The sequence below is a fragment of the Protopterus annectens genome, chromosome 16.part0 (assembly GCF_019279795.1).
Source record: "Protopterus annectens isolate FY-2018-M chromosome 16.part0, PAN1.0, whole genome shotgun sequence".
NCBI lineage: Eukaryota > Metazoa > Chordata > Ceratodontiformes > Protopteridae > Protopterus > Protopterus annectens.
In genome coordinates this window covers 381,115,097-381,135,573 of record NC_056750.1, presented here as the reverse complement: position 1 = coordinate 381,135,573, position 20,477 = coordinate 381,115,097, and the positions used below count along the sequence as shown (strand labels likewise).

At 36.0% G+C, this 20,477-nt stretch overlaps 1 protein-coding gene across 1 annotated transcript in view; it reads left to right on the top strand.

Annotated features, from left to right (window-relative positions):
- CNTRL (centriolin) overlaps positions 1-20,477 on the top strand; it is a 4,034,091-nt gene that overhangs the window by 1,385,228 nt on the left and 2,628,386 nt on the right. The window contains 1 exon segment of the mRNA XM_044058259.1: positions 12,172-12,325. Within this exon segment, the coding sequence (XP_043914194.1) occupies positions 12,172-12,325 (154 nt within the window).

Below are 20,477 nucleotides of genomic sequence, written 5' to 3'. Positions count from 1 at the left end.
AGATGAAGGCTTCTCAGGTCTGAGTCATACTGTTGCCAGGAGTGGGGTTTTTTTTTACCTACTAGTACTCCCATTGCACATGCCAGGTTATGTCATCTAGACAGGCTGTACGGGGGTGTATCACGCATATCCACTCCTGCCTTTCACAAGGAGCCCACCCACAGGAAGCACTCTGCTGTGGTTTCCCTGGTATCCACTAGGGAAATCTGACAATGGTGTATGCTCAATGTATGTGCCCCCTTCCTCTCCCACCCCAGGACAAAGTGTCACTTTTCTTCCTGCCAGTGCCTCAGACACCTGCATCGCTAATCTAATCCAGGTTGCTTGGTCCATAGTCGGGGCTTTATCTGCCTACTCCACATCACTGACTTACATGTAATGAATTAAGTACAGGAGCAACCTCCTCCCCCAGTAAGATATTTTATATACATATGTATGTGCATATGTATTTATATTATTTTTATATAAATATACATACATACAGATGTGTGTGTGTCTGTATACATATGTATACAGTGAATATAAAAAGTGTACACACCCCTGTTAAAATGTCAGGTTTTTGTGATAGAAAAAAATGAGATCCCAGTAAATCATTTTAGAACTTTTCCTACCTTTAATGTGACCTGTAAACCTGTACAATTCAGTTGAAAACAAATCTGGAAAAAATATAAAAAATAAAAAAACGTAGAATAAGCTGGTTGAATAAGTGTGCACAGCCTTAAATTAATACTTTTTTGAAGCACCTTTTGATTTAATTACAGCATTCAATCTCCGTGGATAGGAGTCTATCAGCATGGCACATCTTGACTTGACAATATTTGCCCACTCTTCCTTGCAAAAGCGCTCCAAATCTGCCAGATTGCGAGGGCATCTCTTGTGTACAGCCCTCTTCAGGTCACCCCACAGATTTTCTATTGGATTTAGGCCTGGGCTCTGGCTGGGCCATTTCAAAACTTTAATTTGTGTCCGGTGAAGCCATACATTTGTTGATTTGGATGCATCTGTGGGGTCATTGTTATGTTGAAAGGTGAAATTCCTCTTCATGTTTCTAGTAGACACCTGAAGGTTTGGGGTCAAAAGTGATTGGTATTTGGAACTGATGCAACAACTAGAAACTATTACAAGGTTCTTACGATAAAAAACAAAAACATACCAGTGAATAACAGCTCTACTTTCCACCATACACACTTTATTATTGAAACAGAATTCTCTAGCGCCTCGGCCACAGCCTTTACAGAGTAAAAAACTTTTCAAACTAAAAAACACTCATTATATATCTCATCTTAACACAATCTCTTTCAATTAACCAATTACATACAAATTAATAAAATACTATTCAATTTATACTTAAAGTAAAAACACCATTACATAAAACTTTGCCAGTTACATTCCTTGTTCAACCCATTGGGTTGCAAAGTATTGTATTTCATTATGAGAATGGATTCCTTTCTCCTTAGTGCATATTTCAGCATCTCTGCATTCCCATACCAATTTAATATTTGTTCCAAAACAGTTACTTTCATACTATTAATTTCCCCTTTATGTACTCTGTTGAAATGTTCTGCTACAGGACTTATAGCCTTGTTATTTCTTACATCCCTTACATGTTCCTTTATTCTTTCTGCTAGACTCCTCTTAGTTTCCCCTATGTAATATTTGTTACAAGAACAGCTTATAGCATAAATTACTCCCTTACTCAAACAAGAATATGTTCCCAAAGTGTCAAATCTTTTCCCTCTTATTTCTTCCACTTTAGTTATAATATATTGACAAATGGAACATTTTCCACATGGGAAAGTTCCTCTTATTGTCAGATTACTCAAGATTTTTTCTTTTGGTCTTATATACCTTCCACGTACCAAAAAATCTTTTAAATTTCATCCCCTTTGATAAGAAATTCTCAACTCCATTTTTGAGAATGAGGGGACTTCTTTTTTTATCTGTTCCCAGTAACCTTTAACTAGTTCATTACATTTCTTTGAAAAAAAAAAAGTGTATTTCATAACAAAAAACATTAAAGTACTATCTATACCTCCTTCACTGTTTTTTGATCTATTCTGCTTTGTACCCACTTCTAATGTCCTAACTTGTTTGTTTTCATAGATTTTAGTAAAACTTCTATGTACTTCTTCTGGGTTATAACCCCTATTAATAAAGGAAAATGCAATTCTTTTAGCCTCTTTCCATGCCTCCTTAACATCACTGCATAATCTTTTTATTCTCAGCATTTCTCTAAAAGGAATAGATTCAAGTGTATGACTAGGATGGCAGCTAGTAGCATGCAACATCAGTTAATTTGATTAAATTTCCTATATATAGTAGTATGAATTCTCTCTTTTGTCCTTCCTTTTAATGTCACATCCAAAAAATTAATTTCTGAACCTATTTGAATTCCATCAAATTTAATCTCGTATATATTAGTATTTAAATATTCTATAAATGTGGATGAATGATTATCCCCCCCTTTACAAATAAAAAACAAATCATCAATAAATCTAAAGTATTTTATTACATTTCCTAAAAAATACACTCCTATAAATTTATTCATTTTCAACTAGCCCCATGAACAAGTTAGCATACACTGGGGCAAATGCCGCCCCCATTGCTGTACCTTTGTTCTGCCTGTATTAACGTCCATCAAACTCAAAGATATTATTCACAAGGCAGAAATGTATCAATTCTTTTATATAATGTGTTCTTGGGCTATCTCCTAAAAAATATTGTATTGCTTCCAAACCAAAACTATGTAGTATGTTAGTATATAAACTCACTACATCTGCTGTTATGAAATACATGTCTTCTGTCCATGTTATATTCTTTATTTTTTTCAAGAAATCAAAAGAGTCTTTTATATAGGAAGGTAATTTTAATACTTCTTTTAACAATATCTCATGTAGAAAACAGCTCAGGTTATAAGTAAAATAACCTGTCGCTGACACTATTGGACGTCCAGGAGGTTGCATTAAACTTTTATGTTTCTTGAGAACACACAAGAATTTAGGTACTGTGTTATCATTCATACTCAATTTATTTGTTACATCACTTGCTGTAAAGTAATGCAACCTTACTCCCTTCTTTAACAATGTTTGTAGTTCATGTTGTGCTTGCACTAAACAGACTTCCTCCACTTTACTATAAATAATTTCATCATTAAATGTTGCATGCACATTTTCAAATAATTTATAGAATTCATTACTACCAGCTTGCCTCCTTTATCTGATGGTTTATAAAGTATATCCTGATTCTTATTCATCTGTTGTAATTTAATCCATTCTTTCTTGGTTAAATTATATTTTTTCTACAAGCCTTCAAATTCATTTAATTATTTTTCTATTATTAAATTGAAGGCATTATTAAAACGCTGAATATGCATATTCCTGCTTGGTGGCATAAAGGTGCTTTTAGTTTTTATCTTGCTTGTGTCAAACAAACTATATGCATTGTTTTCAGTTTCAGAATTACAAGAAAAAACGTTGTCACTACCTTCCGACTCAGTCTCCATATTAGGCACCATTGCTTTTTTGCCTTCAGTATTAAAAAAGTATTCTTTTAAATACATCTTGCGTACTAAGCTAAAAATTTCACCCTTTATTTCATACATATGTGGTAGAACTGTCGGAGTAAACTTTAAACCCTTGTCTAAAACCGACAGTTCTGTTTCATCAAAAACATAATTCGACAAATTTACAACATATTCTCTAACATTTACATTATCTACCTGTTTAGTTAGTCCATTTGCTTCGTTTAAATTGTCCCTCACCCGGGTCTCTATAGTACTCCTGTCCTTGCCACCCTCGTTTCCTGGTGTTGTTGTTATGTCGATTTAAACCCCCGAAAGGTTCTCCGAAAAGAGTCTGTATTTTCTGCTCTCTGCAGTTCTGGAAATTCTTGATTCACTCCTTCTTCTTCATCAAACGAGGACGCCCCACTTTCACCGGAAAAGAAGCTTCTGTTTTTCTGCTGTCCGGAAGCAGTGTTCTCCTTTTGAAAACTAACACTCTTTCTCTTCTGCTGCTGATTGGCTGAAAGCACAAAGGCTTTCTTCCGCTCATAATCTCAAATGTCCCTCTGAAGTTTATTCTTTTTCCGATTGATTAAATCTTTCTCATAAGATGAAGGTTTATCATTAATGTTTACCAAAAAAGTCTCCAATGCAGAGTTAGATGTCACGTTTGCGATTTCCTCGCATATCTGTTTAGTTTCCATTAATAGTCTATCCCTTTTAACTCTGTCTCTCTCTATTAGAATGGCTACCCATTCTAAGCTGCAGTTATCCATCTCTCCTGAAATTTAACCTCTAGTTCTTCAGATAATACAAATGGAGAAGATGGATTTTTCATTGCCCGGAGACCCCACAGTGTAATCTCCAATTCTTAATATCTCTGGAGACTATTAATGTTATAAAAAACAGATGTCTCTTTGAAAATTAATTTCTCTAATCGAGAACACAGTTCCTGCACTGCCAGTATGGCAGAAACTTCTGTTTTCTTACCCACCATAGCAAATGGATTGGTGGTCACACATTGTTGCGAATCTTCCCATTTTTTTAATACATTGGGTACTGCTCCACTCCGAATGTCTAGCGTAACATTTTTATGTCCATGCAGAATGCCTTCATTATTTTCCATTATTTGTATAACTACTTGGACTACTGGTCTTTCCACTTCTATTCACAAAATCCATTCCTGTTTCTCGAAATATTCGAGGAAAGGAGCACAGAGATTCACTGGTCATAAGTTCAGATGCAACAACTAGAAACTATTACAAGGTTCTTACGACAAAAAACAAAAAAAAACACCAGTGAATAACAGCTCTACTTTCCACCATACACACTTTATTATTGAAACAGAATTCTCTAGCGCCTCGGCCACAGCCTTTACAGAGTAAAAAACTTTTCAAACTAAAAACCACTCATTATATATTTCATCTTAACACAATCTCTTTCAATTAACCAATTACATACAAATTAATAAAATACTATTCAATTTATACTTAAAGTAAAAGCACCATTACATAAAACTTTGCCAATTACATTCCTTGTTCAACCCATTGGGTTGCAAAGTACTGTATTTCATTATGAGAATGGATTCCTTTCTCCTTAGTGCATATTTCAGCATCTCTGCATTCCCATACCAATTTAATATTTGTTCCAAAACAGTTGCTTTCATACTATTAATTTCCCCTTTATGTACTCTATTGAAATGTTCTGCTACAGGATTTTTAGCCTTGTTATTTCTTACATCCCTTACATGTTCCTTTATTCTTTCTGCTAGACTCCTCTTAGTTTCCCCTATGTAATATTTGTTACGCGAACAGCTTATAGCATAAATTACTCCCTTACTCAAACAAGAATATGTTCCCAAAGTGTCAAATCTTTTCCCACTTATTTCTTCCATCTTAGTTATAATATATTGACAAATGGAACATTTTCCACATGGGAAAGTTCCTCTTATTGTCAGATTACTCAAGATTTTTTTCTTTTGGTCTTATATACCTTCCACGTACCAAAAAATCTTTTAAATTTCGTCCCCTTTGATGAGAAATTCTCAATTCCATTTTTGAGAATGAGGGGACTTCTTTTTTTATCTGTTCCCAGTAACCTTTAACTAGTTCATTACATTTCTTTGAAAAAAGAGTGTATTTCGTAACAAAAAACATTAAAGTACTATCTATACCTCCTTCACTGTTTTTTGATCTATTCTGCTTTGTACCCACTTCTAATGTCCTAACTTGTTTGTTTTCATAGATTTTAGTATAACTTCTATGTACTTCTTCTGGGTTATAACCCCTATTAATAAAGGAAAATGCAATTCTTTTAGCCTCTTTCCATGCCTCCTTAACATCACTGCATAATCTTTTTATTCTCAGCATTTCTCCAAAAGGAATAGATTCAAGTGTATGACTAGGATTGCAGCTAGTAGCATGCAACATCCAGTTAATTTGATTAAATTTCCTATATATAGTAGTATGAATTCTCTCTTTTGTCTTTCCTTTTAATGTCACATCCAAAAAATTAATTTCTGAACCTATTTGAATTCCATCAAATTTAATCCCATATCTATTAGCATCTAAAGATTCTATAAATGTGGATGAATGATTATCCTCCCCTTTACAAATAAAAACCAAATCATCAATAAATCGAAAGTATTTTATTACGTTTCCTAAAAAAGACACTCCTGTAAATATATTCATTTTCAACTAGCCCCATGAACAAGTTAACATACACATTGGTGCAAACGCCGCCCCCATTGCTGTACCTTTGTTCTGCCTGTATAAACTTCCATCAAACTCAAAGATATTATTCACAAGGCAGAAATGTGTCAATTCCTTTATGTACTGTGTTCTTGGGCTATCTCCTAAGAAATATTGTTTAGCTTCCAAACCAAAATTATGTGATATGTTAGTATATAAACTCCCTACATCTGCTGTTATAAAATACATATCTTCAGCCCATATTATATCCTTTATTTTCTCCAAGAAATCAAAGGAGTCTTTTATATAGGATGGTAATTTTAATACTTCTTTTAACAAAATCTCATGCAAAAGACAGCTCAGGTTATAAGTAAAATAGCCTGTCGCTGACACTATTGGACGTCCGGGAGGTTGCATTAAACTTTTATGTATTTTGGGAACACAAAAAAACTTTGCTATTGTGTTATCCTTCATACTCAATTTATTTGTTACATCACTTGCTGTAAAGTAATGCAACCTTACTCCCTTCTTTAACAATGTTTGTAGCTCATGTTGTGCCTGCACTAAACAGACTTCATCCACTTTACTATAAATAATTTCATCATTTAAATGTTGCATGCACATTTTCAAATAATCTATAGAATTCATTACTACCAGCTTGCCTTCTTTATCTGATGGTTTAAAAACTATGTCCTGATTCTTACTCATCTGTTGTAATTTAATCCATTCTTTCTTGGTTAAATTATATTTTTTCTTCAATCCCTCAAATTCATTTAATTCTTTTTCTATTATTAAATTGAAGGCATTATTAAAACACTGAATATGCATATTCCTGCTTGGTGGCATAAAGGTGCTTTTCGTTTTTATCTTGCTTGTGTCAAACAAACTATATGCATTGTTTTCAATTTGTATTATCTGAAGAACTAGAGGTTAAATTTCAGGAGAGATGGATAGCTGCAGCGCATCGCTGCAGCTTAGAATGGGTAGCCATTCAAATAGAGAGAGACAGAGTTAAAAGGGATAGACTATTAATGGAAACTAAACAGATATGCGATGAAATCGCAAACCTGACATCTAACTCTGCATTGGAGACTTTTTTGGTAAACATTAATGATAAACTTTCATCTTATGAAAAAGATTTAATCAATCGGAAAAAGAATAAACTTCAGAGGGACATCCGAGATTATGAGCAGAAGAAAGCCTTTGTGCTTTCAGCCAATCAGCAGCATAAGAGAGGGAGTGTTAGTTTTCAAAAGGAGAACACTGCTTCCGGACAGCAGAAAAACAGAAGCTTCTTTTCCGGTGAAAGTGGGGCGTCCTCGTTTGATGAAGAAGAAGGAGTGAATCAAGAATTTCCAGAACTGCAGAGAGCAGAAAATACAGACTCTTTTCGGAGAACCTTTCGGGGTTCAAATTGACATAATAACAACACCAGGAAACGAGGGTGGCAAGGACAGGTGCACTATAGAGACCCAGGTGAAGGACGATTTAAACGAAGCAAATGGACTAACTAAACAGGTAGATCATGTAAATGCTAGAGAATATGTTGTAAATTTGTCGAATTATGTTTTTGATGAAACAGAACTGTCGGTTTTAGACAAGGGTTTAAAGTTTATTCCGACAGTTCTACCACGTATGTATGAAATAAAGGGTGACATTTTTAGCTTAGTACGTAAGATGTATTTAAAAGAATACTTTTTTAATACTGAAGGCAAAAAAGCAATGGTGCCTAATATGGAGACTGAGTCGGAAGGTAGTGACAACTTTTTTTCTTGTGAGTCTGAAACTGAAAACAATGCATATAGTTTGTTTGACACAAGCAAGATAAAAATGAAAAGCACCTTTATGCCACCAAGCAGGAATATGCATATTCAGCGTTTTAATAATGCCTTCAATTTAATAATAGAAAAAGAATTAAATGAATTTGAGGGCTTGAAGAAAAAATATAATTTAACCAAGAAAGAATGGATTAAATTACAACAGATGAGTAAGAATCAGGATATACTTTTTAAACCATCAGATAAAGGAGGCAAGCTGGTAGTAATGAATTCTATAGATTATTTGAAAATGTGCATGCAACATTTAAATGATGAAATTATTTATAGTAAAGTGGATGAAGTCTGTTTAGTGCAAGCACAACATGAACTACAAACATTGTTAAAGAAGGGAGTAAGGTTGCATTACTTTACAGCAAGTGATGTAACAAATAAATTGAGTATGAAGGATAACACAGTAGCTAAATTCTTGTGTGTTCCCAAGATACATAAAAGTTTAATGCAACCTCCCGGACGTCAGATAGTGTCAGCGACAGGCTATTTTACTTATAACCTGAGCTGTCTTTTGCATGAGATTTTGTTAAAAGAATTATTAAAATTACCATCCTATATAAAAGACTCCTTTGATTTCTTGGAGAAAATAAAGGATATAATATGGGCTGAAGATATGTATTTTATAACAGCAGATGTAGTGAGTTTATATACTAACATATCACATAATTTTGGTTTGGAAGCTATACAATATTTTAGGAGATAGCCCAAGAACACAGTACATAAAAGAATTGACACATTTCTGCCCTGTGAATAGTATATTTGAGTTTGATGGAAGTTTATACAGGCAGAACAAAGGTACAGCAATGGGGGCGGCATTTGCCCCAGTGTATGCTAACTTGTTCATGGGGCTAGTTGAAAATTAATATATTTATAGGAGTGTATTTTTTTAGGAAACGTAATAAAATACTTAGATTTATTGATGATTTGGTTTTTATTTGTAAAGGGGGGGGATATCATTCATCCACATTTATAGAATATTTAAATGCTAATAGATATGAGATTAAATTTGATGGAATTCAAATAGGTTCAGAAATTAATTTTTTGGATGTAACATTAAAAGGAAAGACAAAAGAGAGAATTCATACTACTATATATATAGGAAATTTAATCAAATTAACTGGATATTGCATGCTACTAGCTGCCATCCTAGTCATACACTTGAATCTATTCCTTTTGGAGAAATGCTGAGAATAAAAAGATTATGCAGTGATGTTAAGGAGGCATGGAAAGAGGCTAAAATAATTGCATTTTCCTTTATTAATAGGGGTTATAACCCAGAAGAAGTACATAGAAGTTATACTAAAATCTATGAAAACAAACAAGTTAGGACATTAGAAGTGGGTACAAAGTGGAATAGATCAAAAAACAGTGAAAGAGGTATAGATAGTACTTTAATGTTTTTTGTTATGAAATACACTTTTTTTTTTCAAAGAAATATAATGAACTAGTTAAAGGTTACTGGGAACAGATAAAAAAAGAAGTCCCCTCATTGTCAAAAATGGAATTGAGAATTTCTTATCAAAGGGGACGAAATTTAAAAGATTTTTTGGTATGTGGAAGGTATATAAGACCAAAAAAAAAAATCTTGAGTTATCTGACAATAAGAGGAACTTTCCCATATGGAAAATGTTCCATTTGTCAATATATTATAACTAAAGTGGAAGAAATAAGAGGGAAAAGATTTGACACTTTGGGAACATATTCTTGTTTGAGTAAGGGAGTAATTTATGCTTTAAGCTGTTCTTGTAACAAATATTACATAGGGGAAACTAAGAGGAGTCTAGCAGAAAGAATAAAGGAACATGTAAGGGATGTAAGAAATAACAAGGCTATAAGTCCTGTAGCAGAACATTTCAATAGAGTACATAAAGGGGAAATTAATAGTATGAAAGTAACTGTTTTGGAACAAATATTAAATTGGTATGGGAATGCAGAGATGCTGAAATATGCACTAAGGAGAAAGGAATCCATTCTCATAATGAAATACAATACTTTGCAACCCAATGGGTTGAACAAGGAATGTAATTGGCAAAGTTTTATGTAATGGTGTTTTTACTTTAAGTATAAATTGAATAGTATTTTATTAATTTGTATGTAATTGATTAATTGAAAGAGATTGTGTTAAGATGAGATATATATATAATGAGTGGTTTTTAGTTTGAAAAGTTTTTTACTCTGTAAAGGCTGTGGCCGAGGCGCTAGAGAATTCTGTTTCAATAATAAAGTGTGTATGGTGGAAAGTAGAGCTGTTATTCACTGGTATTTTTTTGTTTTTTGTCGTAAGAACCTGGTATTTGGAACTGTTCATAATTCCCTCCAACTTGACTAAAGGCCCAGTTCCAACTGAAGAAAAGCAACCCCAAAGCATGATGCTGCCACCACCATGCTTCACTTTGGGGATGGTGTCCTTTTGGTAATGCTCCAAACTTACCTTTTGGAATTGTGGCCAAAAAGTTCAACCTTGTTCTCATCAGACCATAACACATTTTCCCACATGCTTTTGGGACTTGATGTATTGGTTTGCAAATTTTAGCTGGGCCTGGATGTTTTTCTGTGTAAGAAAAGGCTTTCTTCGTGGAACCCTACCCCATAGCCTAGACATATAGAGAATACGGGAGATTGTTGTCACATGTAGTGTACAACCAGTACTTGCCAGAAATTCCTGCAGCTCCTTCAGTGTTGCTGTAGGTCTCTTGGCAGCCTCCCTGACCAGTTTTCGTCTCGTCTTTTCATCAGTTTTGGAGGGACGTCCAGTTCTTTGCAACATCACTGTTGTCCCATATTTTCTCCACTTTTTGATGACTGTCTTCACTTTGTTCCATGGTATATCCAATGCTGTGGAAATGTTTTTGTACCCTTCTCCTGACTGATACCTTTCAACAATGAGATCCCTTTCATGCTTTGTAAGCTCTCTGCAAACAATGACTTTTGCTGTAGTAGCCAACTGAGTAAATATCAAGAAAATACTACTAGGACAGCTGAACTTTATTTGGGTTTAATCAGAGTCTCTTTAATTGATGACAGGTGTGTACCAGGAAGACTGAATGCTGTAATTAAATCAAAAGTTGTTTCAACAAAGTATTAGTTTAAGGGTGTGCACACCTATGCAACCTGCTTATTGTACGTTTTTTTTATTTTTCCCCTAACAGATCTGTTTGTTTTTCAGTTGAATTGTACAGGTTATAGGTCACATTAAAGTTTGGAAAAGTTTTGAAATTATTTATTGTGGTCTCTTTTTTTATATCACAAAAACCTGGCATTTTAACAGGGGTCTGTACACTTTTTTATATCCACTGTATATATGCATACATATATATTATATATGTACACACATTCACCATTTAGCACAAAAGGTAAAAGCAAGAGCATTAAACAAGCTGCTACTTATAGTCCAGGATTTGAGTTTCACAATTTCCATTTGCCTACTTTGTGACCCAGGCCAAGTCACTTAACCAGACAATGCTCTGGGGCTGGTGGGAAATTGGAGTAGGCTCCTAAATGGTCTCTTGGACTAGTTGCCTGGTAAGTAACTACCTATGAAACTGTGTGTGTGTGTGTGTGTGTGTGTGTGTGTGTGTGTGTGTGTGTGTGTGTGTGTGTGTGTGTGTGTGTATATGTATGTATGTGTGTGTATATATGTATATATACATGTATAGACACACATCCATGTACTTGTGAAACTCAAACCCTGGACTACAAGTAGCAGCTTGTTTAATCCTCTTGCTTTTATCCTCTGTGTCAACTGCCGTGTGTGTGTATGTATGTATATGTGTATAAAAAGAAAGCACGCAAGTATGTGTGTTTGTGGAGCACGCATGTGTTACCACATCAGCATGAAAATAAACCTGCATCCCCTACATTTATTTGTCTACAGATGTTGCTGAATCTCAGGAATAAATGGAAAAGTCCAGTATCCCCTAAGATCAGGGATCTCAGAATTAAAAAAATTAGCTTTAACTAGCAACTTTACATCAGTGTATTAGGACTTGATAAGAGATCTAAAGATGTGAGGCAGTGCTACCATTATATGTTCATGTGTATAATTTTCTGTTTTCTGGCTACCTAGTTATCTTTTACTTGTATAAATAGTTTGTAACCGATGCTGTATATCTGAGAATGAGTTCTTTGTTATTGTTAATTTGCTTTCCAGGCTCATATAAAAGCTCAGAGAGGAAGCAAAGAACAGCAGCTAAGTATGATGAACAAACGCTATAAAGAATTGGAGAGTCGGCTTGATGAAATGCTGTCCAGGATTGCTAAGGAAACAGAGGACATCAAGGATCTGGAGCAGCAGTTAACTGAAGGTGCCACAAATCAGAAAAGAAAATATTATTGTATACCTATTTTTTTATGCTTCTTTGCTGACATATACCGTATTATAGTATTTGAGTTATTGGTACAATGGAAACAAAGAAAAGATTCCCATAAAATTAATTTACTTGCATTAGTAATTGTGTTTTTTAACCTCTTCTGACTTGAGTGCATTTGTTAAATTATTTAAGCCTTAGTATTTCATTTAGTGCAGGACATTTTGTTGTATGTATCAGTTAGTTTGCCATCCCCTGAGATACTGTATATTGATTGAATGCTAATTGATTGAATGCTAACTGATTTTTCTGTCTGGAATATGCATTAGTGATATCTGGTATGATGGCATAATGCATACCTGGGTAATGACTTTTTTAGTTTTGTCCTTGTTTTCCATGTAGATTTATGAAGCTAAATGATATGTGCGAGTAGGAAGTAAGAGCATTTGGCTGTATTCATTCCAAATGCCAGGAACTTTAGTAGAAATCCATATTAAAAGCAGTTAAGAATGCCAAAAGCTTTCAGAGCCTACTGGTGGCATAGAGGGATAAAGCCCTAACTATAGCTCAGCTGACCCATATTCGAATAGCAGCTTGAGAAACTGATGGAGTGTCAGGGAATGATGGGTGTTACTATCCCAGGTGGAAGGGCAGCTTTATGGGTGTCTTCCTGCGAAAATGCCTGATGGAGGATGGGAACATTGCTACTGAGAGGTACGTTGCAAAGGGATGATAGGGTGAGGGACATAGTTGAGCTGCTGCAGAGGTGAGGCAACATGCCTGAACACCCAGACACAGCCACGAGAACTGTGTGGAAGTGGGACTAAGGATAGTTCATGAAGGAATCATTCCCCTTTTTGATGATGACAGCCAAGCCACCAGGACACACTTTGATGGATACCTGTTCATCCATAAAATTTCTCAAGCAGTGAATTCTCTCTTTTGGCTTATGTAATGTTTGTACTCACTGATGCTTTGTTTGAACAGAGTTTGAAACATTTTTCTAGCTTTTCCAGACAGCTGTAATTGTAGTTGGTTTGTGAGTGTTTTAATGTGTACCACTGGAAAACTGAATCCTTTGTTTAGACTAAATTTTCTGTCATATGTAGTTGTTGACATAGTTTGTTTTATGGTGTATGCTTCATATGCATGTGCATTTGTTTGTGAAAGACAAATCTAACACTTTTAAGTCCTGCCCTTGCAAAAGAAGTCTTCATGTGTCCCTGAAGGGTTACCCTTCCATTTTGGGTCACAGTATTTAAACAAGTTCTGAAAGCCATAGCCAAAAAACAAATGTGAGGCACTGAAAAAAATTTCTGCAGTCATGACCCTAATACTTAAATTTTGCCATTTGATTTGTCACCATTTTCTTAATGACAACATGACTGCTGATGTTTATCGCAGCCACATTCTCAACAACTCGATAATATGCAAGTAGCGATGCATCTGTACAGTGTTCCAGTTTCTAAGAAAGTTTCTCAGTGCTTTAGACTGAAGCATAAGCAACTGACTGTTTGGGGGGGGGGGTTCAACAATAAACTTTGCGTATACCCGAAAGCAGGAGCCCAAACTGTCCGATTTTCCCTGCGAGTGTGCAGTTTGTAAGTGTTCCGATTCACTTTCCTTTAAATACCGTGAAAAAAGAAGTACACTTGCAGGCTGAACCTGCATTGCATGTTGTATAGCTTAGTTAGTGCAGTGGTGTATGCGGGTAAAGTAGTAAAAAGCAAAGAATGCCAACAAAAGAAAAGACCGGCAGCAAGCAAGCCACCATACCAACTGCAGTTAGTGATGTCACATCACGTGCGCTGGGTATTGCCATTGCTTCACATGCCTGTCATTTGATTACCAGATGAAATGGGTGCAAGTGGTAAAATAATGGTGTGTCAAAGGCCCCCAAAATAGGGACAGATTTTACACATTGCCGTTAAAGAGTTTCTTAGAAACTGGACAACTGTCAACAGCTACCGGTACTTACGTGCTCTCGACTTGGTTGACAGCGATAAATTGCCTGACCTTTCATTTCCCCATACAGCAAAATCTGTTGAAAGAAAAGTCACTGTAATGACAGACACTTCAGTGACACACACTTTCAAAGTAACTTTAACAACATATTTCGGCAGGAGAAGGACTTGGAAATAAGCTGCTTCTCCTGCTCCAAATGTGGTTGCGATAATACGTAAGTACCTTATTTGTAGAGGCAGTCTCATGCAAGCAACATGATGCTCAAGATTCTGCAAACTAGACTCCAGCAATGTATAGGCCAAGGACTGCCAGATATAGAAGCTGGTTTTAGAAGGGGCAGAAGCACCAGAAGTCAAATTGTTACCATCTACTGAATAATAGTGAAATCAAGGGAGTTCCAGAAAAATATTTACTTGCTTTATTGACTACTCCTTTTGACTGTTGGCCATAATAAATTATGGCAAGTTATTTAAGAAATGTGGATACTGGATCACCTTATTTGCCTCCTGAGGAATCTGTGTGCAGGACCAAAAGCAGCAGATAGAACTGAATATGGAATAAAATGACTGGTTCATTATTGGGAATGGAGTGCAGTAAAGGTGATTATTATCACTCTTTCTGTATATATTAAATGCTGGCTTAGATGAATCAGATGCTGGAATCGGCATTCATCATCATTAACCCCCTTTTTTTGCTATTTTCTACATATGGTTGTGGTGTCGTGTCAGTTGTCACCATCTCTGTGTATTCAGTGCCGCTGTTCTGCCGTCTTCGACTCATGCATGACTGACACAGGCCTTCTTTCACTTAATCCATTCACCTCTTTGCTGAATGCCCTTATTTTCAATTGCTGTCTTCCTGTCTATCCCAAATCTTCACCATATTGTCTTTTGATTTTCTGCAGATGTGCCCGAACCACTGTAATCCATTCTTTTTGACTTTTTCTGATATTGGAGCTACTTTGGCTTCTGCTCTTATGTCCTCTTCGTCTGTTCCATAGTGTGAATCCTACCACTCATGTCAATCACTTCATCTCCATCCTCAGTTTTTTAATTAAAATTGCCAAGAGAAGTATCATCAGTTTCAGACATTCATATGTTACCAGTTTGATGGCTGAATATGAGGAAGAGAGGAATAGTCTGTTGGTGCAGGTGACAGTAGAAAGAACAAAAGCTGGCTTGCTGCAGAGCATAAACAATAACATTGTGTCATCCATTCCTGTCCGTTATTTGTAAATAGTTTGGGGAAAAGTGGAGATAGTGACATATTTTGTTTCTAGACTGAAATAATCTATGCAGGTGGTGACTTTAGTCATAAAATGAAAAGATTCTTGCAAAGAAATGCTGTAGGAAATTTGGGTAAGATTTTAGAGAAGAGACATAGCATCAACAGCTCAGGTCCTATAGTCAAAGTAATATTGTTCCCAGTAATAACACATTGCTGTAAGACTTGAATTATGAGTAAGGTTATGCACCAGAAAACTGATGCTTTTGAGCTGTGGTGTTGGAGTAATTTTTTCTGAATTCTGTGGATAGCAGGAAGTTAAAACAGATAGCTCACTGGAGGGCCTAATGGTAAAACTAAAACTTAAATACTTTGGACATATAATGTGAAGACAGGATTCATTACAAAAGTCACTGATGCTAGGAAAGAGTGAAGACAAAAGAAGAGGAAATGACAGAGGGTAAGACGGATAGACAGCATTACTGGAATATTTTTATTTAGCTTTGTGAAGTTAAAGAAACATTATTTGACAACATATTGTACCTGGTATGCTAAAGTCCTTGATGATGTGAAGAATCTGGCAATAAAAAGGAGATAAATTGTGAGGTATACATCAGTCCTCTGTCTGGGACATCCCTAGGGGTATGCATGTCAGCAGTCTCATTCTTTTATTGTTAGAGGGAGCCTAAGCTGTAAAGGGAGAGAGCCACATGTCCAACTTACTGTCATGACACAGATATGAATGGTCAGTTCACTAGCTTTATGTTGTTAATTATTTGATTTCTCTAGGCCTAGATCTTCTCACTGAAAATAAATCTATCCTTTGCTGCTGTGGCTTGATACTCCCTTTTGCTAAATATTTTTTACTGAAAGTTAATTTTCTCATATCACATTCAGAGAAAGTAAGCAGCGGATACTGATATAGGAGTCTGTTTTTCCCTCGTATACTACCATCTTAAATGCTTATTTGTATTTGGGTGAAAGGCATGTTTTTACTAACTGTCAGCATTTTTCCTAATCAAATAGAAAAATTTTAGCTGGGAGGGCTACAAATTTTAAAGCTTTTATAGAGTAAAAGAGACAGTGGCTTTGATGTCTTCTACTTCTGCTAAGTCTCTGAACAGTAAGACCCATATGGAAGGGCATTCATGGTATTAAAAATAGTTATTGTATTTGTTTAATTTTGTTAACCATGTTAGTCTCACTTGGTATGTGGTGTGTTTTTTTTTCAGGGTAGACCCGCTGTGGTATCTGTCATTATAGGAGTGGGTGATGGTGATGCTGAGGTCTGGCATCTTCTGGAAACTGGTGCTGAGACTAGTTTACCCACTTCTCAGAACAGTAGTTACCAGAAGTCCACTGTTCACCCTTTCATTCTCCTGCAAGACCAGTGGTATTCCAAAGGGAGAGGGATAGTTTGAGAATGGTACTTAATTCTCCAAAATTATGTTAAAAACGATGCCTGAAGAGGATAGCTTTATGACTGTGAAGATGCCCTCTCCATCCTTCAGTGTCAGTGGTCTGAAGTCTTTGCTAGGACAGACTTTTTGTTAGCATCCTGTTAAGTTTCCACATGTTTTGTATGACACTACCACCCCCTTAGAAGAATTCCATACTGTTGTACAGACATCCAAAGGCCAGAATTTGCCTTGACAGATTCCTAGAATATGGCTCTCATTTAGTTACAAGCAGCAGGCATGCAATACAGACATCCAACAGCCCATTATCTGATGATATGACATTGATTTCTGAGATGATGACTGACACTTCTGTTGTTAATTATGCTAATTATATAGACGAGTGTCATTAATGAAAGAAAAGAACAAAACTTGTAGACTTCAACCCCATTTTCTTGTTTGTGATGTGAGTCTGAATTTGAAGGTTTCGCAAACTTAGATCATAGTAGCTCTCCATTTGACCCAAGTACAGATTTGAGAATTGGGGCAACTTTAGAGTCAGAGAACATAGATGCTTCTCTTGAAGGAAAGGATAAGGATACAGTTTCCTCTTTCTCTGCAGAACCCCACCAGTAACTATTCCTTTGGAAAAATACTGAAACTCAAGTCCTTTATGGACGTTCCTTAATCAAATTCTCTTTCCCCCATAACCAGTTTAACTAGTGTATGAAGAAGGAGCAAAAGCCTGGTTTGGATCTCCACTTTTCTGTATAGATGTACCCAGATTCAGCTATTATGGCTTGCCACAAGGTGATTTTTTTCAAGTCTTCTCGGTGAATGAAAAAAATGTCCTCACCAAAGATTTTTAAACGGTCTTCTGCATAATCTCTTTTTGATCCAGTAGAGGAGACACAGACCACAGCATTTTGCATCCAGACACAACGTCTAATGCCTTGAACAATGTAGGTAAGAGAGTATTGTCCTCTACCATCTTTTGACACAAGTCCCTCATCTGTTTGTCTTGCCTTATATCCTAGTTCTACCTAATGGATCTTTTGCTCAAACATTGCCTTCTCTTCTTGCGTTTGGGCTCTTGGAAGAGGTGATTGAGTCTCTGCAGTGGGCTACTATATCGCTTGCTGTAATTTGAACTGTAATTTCAGTATAGTTGTGCAGCAGGTTCAGGCATAAACCAGTGCAAGATGACTTGTCTGAAGCTCTTTTCCCTTAAGAAGTAGCTCTGTTACTCCAGACTATACAAACCATTTCTAATTGGAGGATTTTTTGACCAGCCTTTAAGGTGCCTGATGGTTGACCTCATACCAAAATTGAGGACATTTATGAATCAATTTTGGTCTCTCAGCAACTTCAAGACCTGCTCTTAAAAAAGAAGTGGTCTTCTCTGAGACCAGGCAAGGTCATTAAGTTTCATACTATCCTCCTCTCTCTACGTAGTAGCTGAGTCATCCAAGTAGATAACTCTGATGTTTCAGCAGGCACAGATGAGACTATCTTTAGGGCTAGTTGTTGGGTTGGGGATGGGGGGTTGGTCTCTGACTGACTGTGCTTCATAATATGAGAACCATCACAAGGAACTATTGTTTTCTCCACATGGTCACTCTAGGTTCCATCTTAGAGCTGTTATAATATGTCTACATCATTAATGCTTCTGCAGAGAACTAATGCTGACTCCACAGAACATTTAAGCAGGAACAGATCCTTCTCCTCAGTAGGGATGTTAGAGGGTTCCCTTTATCAGAACAAAGCAACATGTTATTTCCTGCAGCTATCTTCATTTGCAATAAACTTCTTTGTTAATAGGTCAAAAGCAAAAGCATTACAATGTTTATGCATTCCTCATGCATGGTGCATACCATTTATTTAGTGTCTGGCCCGCTATTGTCTACCACGTCCTGTGTCCATATTTATACTGTCGGTTACATCTGGGCTCAGCCTAAGACCAGAGATACATTCCTAATTTTAGCATGCTTTTATACTAAGTTATAGTTATCTCATCTCAAGAAAGTGCTTTTTCTTACTAAAGTTGACCCCTTATCAGAGGAAAGTTTTCTTCACATTTCCTGTTGGTATTTACTTCTTTTTTCGCCCTTATGAAGCTTTCTTTAAAGTCATTATACAAACAACAAAGTCATAGACAGTCAACAGTCTTTAAACCATATACACATGTATTTACTAAATACTTTTGTCTTGAGCAACATAATACTTAACCAAAGTGTTAACACATTTTTTCTGAAATCTTAAATCAAGGGCAGATTGTACAGCATCAGTTTCCTAGTTAGCGATCTAAGAATGTGAACTTTCATGACTTCTTTCCTTTCCCCTACACGTGTCCTCCAAAGAGAATGATTAATCTATTCCAGTTCCCTGCTACCCAATCTCCATTTTTCCCATTTCTTAACATGGTCTTTTTATCCTTCTGTCTAGTTCATTTTTCTTTACCACCTACTGGTGATCATTAACTTGATCATTTCCTCTTCCACTGTTGTGTTTTCATGCTTCCATTTCTTCATTATTGTCGTTTTAGACACTCATTAGTAACCCTACTAATTCTTTATTCTCATCCTTGACTGTAAGACTGTTTAACAACATATAAAGCTGTTTGTTACTAAGTCGAAGTCTGGAAATGCTTGACCCACTATTTGTTGTACCTGTTTTCTGAATATTGGTAGTTCCCCACATTCCCAGAATATGTCCATATACCGTTGGGGGTCTTTACCTCACAGATAAAAGGTACAAAGTTTGATTCTGACTTCTAGTTGTTGGCTAAGTTTTTAATAGTCTGCAGACTGATTGCCTAATGTTTACATATGAACTATCTTGCCTACATGTCCATCATAACCCACCTAATGAATGGAAACACTTTGCTGTTTTTACCAGTGTATAAAAATACTTGTGGAGACATATCCATGTTAAAATTTTTAAATTCTGCACACTTGGAGGTACATTTTTGTAGTTTTAACATTGCTGGATATATTTTCCATTTCCTCCCTGTATCTTTTTCCAGCCTTTTCCTTTGCTGTTCTTTTAGTCTATCCTCCTCTCTTGCAGCCATCGTTTTGCCAAAACTCTCAGTCCTGTCACAGAGCTCCCTTCTTTGCTCTGTTGTTTATATAAACTCTGGTTTGTCTTCTCCCTCCTATTCCATTCTTAATTTTATTCCATCTGTCAAAACCATTTCCTGGTATTCCCATTCCAAGTTCTCCACCAACTGAAATTCCTGTCTTATTTGTTCCCACATCTTTACTGTATTCCTAGCAGTATCTGATGTCAAAATCGTACCTTGTTTTGATTTCTCCTCCACCCCATTATCACTGACTGATTTAAGCCTTATTTTGGGAGTAGTCTGTCTTTCTTTCCATTTTAGTGTTACCTGTCTCTGCAGCAATAGGTTAAACACTTTCTGTGCTTCTTTAATCCACGTTAGTTTTAAATCCCCTTTAGATGTAACTAAAAGTATTTCCACTATATTTCTTCTCTCCCACTATCTTTGCTTTTCTCCATATCTTATATTTTCATTTTGCGTGATAACCGACATCTAGTAA